Source organism: Marmota marmota, unplaced genomic scaffold, assembly GCF_001458135.2.
Source record: "Marmota marmota marmota unplaced genomic scaffold, marMar, whole genome shotgun sequence".
Taxonomy (NCBI): Eukaryota; Metazoa; Chordata; class Mammalia; order Rodentia; family Sciuridae; genus Marmota; species Marmota marmota.
In genome coordinates, this window is record NW_026000205.1 from 3214134 (window position 1) to 3219994 (window position 5861).

General features: G+C 55.3%; 2 protein-coding genes across 2 annotated transcripts in view; both read left to right on the top strand.

Annotated features, from left to right (window-relative positions):
• Positions 1–5861, top strand: part of Slc8a2 (solute carrier family 8 member A2) — a 46625-nt gene that overhangs the window by 5737 nt on the left and 35027 nt on the right. The window lies entirely within an intron of this gene.
• Kptn (kaptin, actin binding protein) overlaps positions 2497–5861 on the top strand; it is a 7255-nt gene continuing 3890 nt past the window's right edge. The window contains exons 1-8 of the mRNA XM_015496633.2: positions 2497–2773; positions 3106–3188; positions 3292–3376; positions 3456–3510; positions 4835–4910; positions 5020–5093; positions 5449–5558; positions 5627–5704. Of these exons, the coding sequence (XP_015352119.1) occupies positions 2551–2773; positions 3106–3188; positions 3292–3376; positions 3456–3510; positions 4835–4910; positions 5020–5093; positions 5449–5558; positions 5627–5704 (784 nt within the window). The 5' untranslated portion in view covers positions 2497–2550. The remainder of the gene's footprint in view (positions 2774–3105; positions 3189–3291; positions 3377–3455; positions 3511–4834; positions 4911–5019; positions 5094–5448; positions 5559–5626; positions 5705–5861) is intronic.

Genomic DNA, 5861 nt, shown 5'->3' on the forward strand with positions numbered 1-5861 from the left:
GTCTCTTCCTCCTCACCTCTGCTGCCCTCCTCAGCCCACAGCATCCCCGCCTGGCCATGGTGCGTCCTGTGGGTAGTGGGACATGCTCCCCCTAGCAGCTTGACAGGGACTTGGGCTGGGCAGGTCCTGGGGTGGAGGCCCGGGATGTGGGCTCAGAGGAGCCGCAGGGCTTGGTCCCACGTTCCTGGGCTTTGGGGTCTGTGGGCCTTGGTTTCACCCACTGGGGAGCCTCAGAGCTGGCTGGAGGGCGGAGCGGAAGGGAACCTGAACTGTCCCACCCTCACCCACGTCCAGGTTCCCCTGGGAGGCAGGCTGGACGCCCAGTGACAGTTGTTCCATCTGTCACGGGATGGAGAAGAACTGACTTTGTGGGCAGAGTGTGAGTCCTGTGTGGGTTTGGGGGTGGGACAGGTGACAGGTCCCTTTGCCTGACAGAGGTGGGTGGGAACTGGCCAGCTTTGCCACACTCCAGAGTGGGGTCCCCTGTGAGCCAGACAGATTACCTGGTCCGCCTATGCTTCCCCAGGGTGACCCCTCCCTGTGGTGGGGCACTGGCTGGAGGAGACTGCACGGAGGCAGAGTGTCACAGCATGTGGGATGGTCACGAAGCAGCAGGGACAGTGATGAGGAGGGGCTGCCTGGGAGAGGCTCCAGCACTGGCCCTGCAGGAAGTTCTGGTGAGGCTCCGGAGTTGAAGGAGTGGCCAGGCCCACATCAGCCCTGCCCGCCGCCCCGCAGCTCCCCACAGCTCTACAGTGGACTGCTGGGACCTGGGCAGGTGGCCCGGTCTGCTCCAGGCGCTGCTGACGGGGAAGGGTGGGAAGCTGTTTCTGCACCCATGACCTAGGTCTAACTCTCAAGCCATTGAACGTCTTCCACCTCGGGCCACAGCCTACGCTAAGTCGTGGTTTGAGTGAGGCTCCTGCTCTGGGTTGGTCTTAGGGAAGCTCCACAGGTGGTTCAAATGAGCAGCGGGGGGGACCCTGAAGGGGGCAGTTTTTGACTTGCCATCATAACTTCATGTGTTTTTCATTCACTCAACAACTACTAAGTGAACGAGGTTCACAGGCTGCCACATGGGAAGGGGACACTGGCCCCTGTGTCCCATTCACTCAGGCTTCTCATCTCTGTGCCAGGTCGAGGGCACACCCAGGGCTGTGCCTAGGAGCTCTTACCAACTCCAGATCTCTGGGGTTGCCCACCCGCTTTCTTTTCCCCACTTTCCATGTCCACCTGCCTTGAGGGCTTGCACGTGCTGTCCTTCAGGTACTGATCGCCCAGGGCTTGGTGAAGGGCCTAGCATGCGCTCTGTGGTTCTGAACAGGTGCTGCTGCCTGCTCAGTCAGGCCTAGTGTTCCAGGTGCTGGCGATTTGGCTGAGCCTAGGGAGACTCAGTCTCCACTCAAAGTGGCCAGGACACCTGACCAACCCATGTCTCCTGGAAATGACATATGGATGCACACAGGGTCCCCAAACCTTGTCCTAGGGACAAGGAAGTGTGAACAAGAACCCCTGGAGGCCTCAAACACCTATTTTACATTTTGTCGCCACCACTCCCTGGCCATCAGCCAACGACTTACTGTCCCCAAGCCTCAATTTCATTATTTGTAAATTGGGATATAAATCTCTTTGTAGGGTTCTTGCAAGGATTTTCTGGGTAAAATCTGTAAATGGTATCCTGGCACAGGGGGAAAGCTTAGTGAATGAAAGGGGGAAGGTACCCACTGGCCCCACTGAATAGTTGTGTGGCACCCATAAGAATGGCCAACCGGACTGTCAGCGGGGTGGCATTCAAGAAAGGAGGTGGTTATGTGCCACCCTGATAGATCTGTTTTAGGGTAAGAACATGATAGTTAAAATAATGAAGTAAAGCACCAACTTGTTTGGGCTCCAGTGCTGCTGCTGCTTTTGGGGGAGATATACACTGGGGATCCAACCCAGGGGCGCTTTACCACTGAGTTGTTTCCCTAACCCTTTTCAGTTTCTACTTTGAGACAGGGCCTCAATAAATTGCCCAGGCTGACTTTGAACTTCTTGACTTGCGATTCTCCTGAGTCCCTGGGATTACAGGCGCTCACCACTGCATTCGGCCTAACTGGTTCTTTATAGCTGTGTGGTCATAAGCAAGTTACTTGACCTCTCTGTACCTCAACTCCATCTGTAAAATAGATATGAGTGGATGTATCTACCTCGACCTGCTGGTGAGTTTTGAATAGATTGTTACGTTGAATGCCCTCAGAGTAACTGTTCCTGGCACAGAAGGGCAATGTTAAGTTTTATGATGATTCTCATTCTACCTTCCACACAGCCTACAAGGAAGGGCCGAGGGTCGCCACCTACCATCTTTGGTTACACTCCTGCAGCCCCTTTCCTTCGGGTGAAATGGAAAGGGAAGAGCGCGCAAGCGCAATAGGACAAAGTGGTGTGGGCGCCATCTTGATACAGCGCAACGTCCGCAGTTTGTTTACGTCATCCGTCTGCGCGACTGGCAGGCGTCCGATGGATTAGGTAGAGAACAGTGGTCCGAGGCATAGGCTGCGGAGGGGCGTGATGGGGGAGGCGGCCGTGGCCGCGGGGCCCTGCCCGCTGCGCGAGGACAGCTTCACGCGTTTCTCGTCGCAGAGCAATGTGTACGGGCTGGCCGGCGGCGCGGGTGGACGCGGGGAGCTCCTCGCGGCCACCCTTAAAGGCAAGGTGCTCGGCTTCCGCTACCAAGACCTCCGACAGAAAATCCGGCCGGTGGCCAAGGAGCTGCAGTTCAACTACATCCCCGGTGCGTGGCGCCATGGAGCTGGGGGGCGTGAAACGTGGTGTTGAGGCTTCTGAGGCTCTTTTGGAGCCCGGTCACCACGATGGGAGACTGGGTGACTGAACGGAGTCGAGGTTGATTATCACTGGGGTCGGGGGCAGGGATAATAGGGGCTTGAAAGTGGGTAGGATTCAGGATTCCTAAAGCAAAGGTCAAGATGCTGGTACCTGGTAGTCAGATAGTGATGGTCAGGACTCTCGCAGACCCATAATTGCGGTGGTCAGAAGTCGCTGTGATTGGTGGTACCAGGAGTCTCAAGTCTGTCCAACAGTGACATTTTCACTGTCCCCTTCCAGTGGATGCAGAGATTGTCTCCATCGACACCTTCAACAAGTCACCCCCGAAGCAGGGCCTGGTTGTGGGGATCACTTTCATCAAGGTACCCAGAGCACCCTCCACCTACCCACACCCTCCTTACACACCAGCCATCGTGCCTTCCCAAAATCCCTCCTGCTACCCCTGAAGCCAGTTTCCTTCCCCAGGATTCAGGGGACAAGGGCTGCCCCTTTCTTAACATTTATTGCGACTATGAGCCTGGCTCTGAATTCAACCTTGACTCCATTGCGCGTGAGTGAGGCTGGGAACTGGGGGGTGGGAGGGGGGCCTGGCAAGTGTGGGGTGCCCATTTGCCTGTGTCCTCCTACAGAGAGCTGCCTGAACCTGGAGCTCCAGTTCACACCTTTCCAGCTGTGTCACACAGAGTGAGTGTCCCTGGGCACCTGGGGTCCCAGACCCCTGTCAGTGGGAGTCTGTTTCCCCATCTAGAAAACAAAAGGGTTATAGTCAATCAAGGACTGGAAACCAAAGTGCCATTGAGGCCAGAGAGGTTCAGCACAGCGGGGAGGGAGGGCATGGGGTGTGGTAGGGGCAGTAGCCAGCTGGAGACCACACACCTGCCCATGGACAGTATGCTTCTAAGGTGAATGTGGACCAGACAGCCAGGGGCCACCACTTTCTCAACCCTGAAGAAGATTACCTGAGAGAGCTCATTGAGCACCTGTGCTGTAGACATCAGGAATTAGCAGGTTCTGAGGTTCTAGATTCTGACATCCCCAGGTTCAAAGATGCTAAGTTTTATAGAGTTGTAAGCTCAAAGATTCCAAGGTTTGAAAGTTCTACAGTTTTATGGATACCAGCATCTTCTGAGATTCTGTATAAGGTTTCTAACATTCTCGTGTTACAAGCAGATGAAACACAGACCATCTAGAATCTCAAAGTTCTAGTGTTCCCAACTATGTGGATTCCACTCCAGGGCTTGTAGAACACCGGTGTTCTAACATAAGGGTTGGAAAACTGTATTTTTGCAAATTTATTCTGTGAAGACCCATATAGTAAAATATTAGGTTTTGGGGACCAGTCCCTGTCACAACTACTCAGTTCTGCCATTGTTGCAGGAGAGCAGCTGTTGATAACTGTGCAAATGAATGAGCACGACTGTGTTCCAATAAAACTTTATTTGCAAAAACAGGCAGTGGGTTGGTTTTGGTCTGCAGGTCCTGGTTTGCCAACCTGGGTCTAGCAGATAAAAGTTCTAAAACTGAAGATTCAAACTCAGCCATGTTCTAGATGCTAGGGTTTGGATGTTCCACACGTTCCACGAGACTACATACCCACCATGACAATTTCTAAAAGCCCTAGTCTTTCAGAGAAAACAAGAAACAACTTCTGGAATCCTGGGCTTCCAGATTGAAGAACCTCAGTGTTTTAAGGTTCTACAGTTCCATTCCAGAGAGAAAATTCCAGCCGGGGAGGGCCCCAGGAATGGGAGGTGCTGGCGTGAGTTTCTGTGGTGCTGAGATGGGGCAGCACCACAGTTAGGTGGCTCTGAGCTTCTGAGAGGGTTGGCTCCTGCAGGTCTGCGCTTCACAGAGGCAGGTACTAAGAGCTGAAGTCTGAGATTCTAGTCTGGGTCTGCCATCTGAATGTGAGGGTTCTTACAAGCAAGGATTTCTGCCAAGAGGATCCAAAACATCTGGACTCAGCCACACTCAGGTCCTTCCATTTTCTCGATTTGTGTGCTTGCAGGGTCCAGGTTGGGGATCAGCTGGAGACTGTGTTTCTCCTGAGCGGGAACGACCCAGCCATCCATCTCTACAAGGAGGTGAGGCACCAACACACCCTGCCAGGGTTCCCCGTGGGCTGGCTCTGGGCGGGGGATGCCGGAGGCTGGTGGCTAACTCCAGGTACCTGGGTGGATCGTGTTCCCCCAGAATGAAGGGCTGCATCAGTTTGAAGAACAGCCCGTGGAGAACCTCTTCCCAGAGCTCACGAATCTGACCAGTAGGTAGGATGGGCCCCAGAAAAGCCAGCAGGGACCTAGGCTGTAACCTCAGAGAAGACAGTGGTGGGAAGTGCCTTTAAGGACAACAGGGGATCCTAGAGAAATTGAGCAGCCGGCATGAGCTCAGAAAAGGCAAGGTGTGACCCCCAGGGAAATTGACCAACAGTGGTGACCCCAGAGAGAACAGGAGGTGGACCCAGTAATCAGATGATGGGGATTGGCCCCAGAGCATTGGGCAGTGGGGATCACGACTTGCAAATCAGATTGCTGACCAGGTGCTGCAGGGAGGGGTGGGTGCTGGGAGCCACTGATGGTCCTCTGTGCTGTCCATTTGTCTGTCCATCCACCCGCCAACCAGTGTCCTCTGGCTTGATGTCCACAACCTCCCCGGCACATCCCGGCGCCTCTCGGCTCTCGGCTGTCAGAGTGGCTATGTCCGTGTCGCCCACGTGGACCAACGGAGTCAAGGTGAGGGCCAGGCCGTGCGCCAGGGCTGGGAACGGGGGCAGAGCCTTGAGTCCTTGCTCTCCATGCAGAGGTGCTGCACATGTGGACAGTCCTGCAGGACGGCCCCATCTCCCGAGTGATCGTGTTCAGCCTCACGGCCCCCGAGGGTGAGCTCAGGGCACAGGGACCAGGGGAGGCAACTCCGCAGGTTCAGCTCCCCCACCCGAGTTGGTTCCCCCACCCGGGGTGTCAGACCCCATCCCTCCCTCCACACCCTGTCCAGCCCTCGCGATGGCGTGCCCCTCCCCTCCCCTCCCCTCCTCT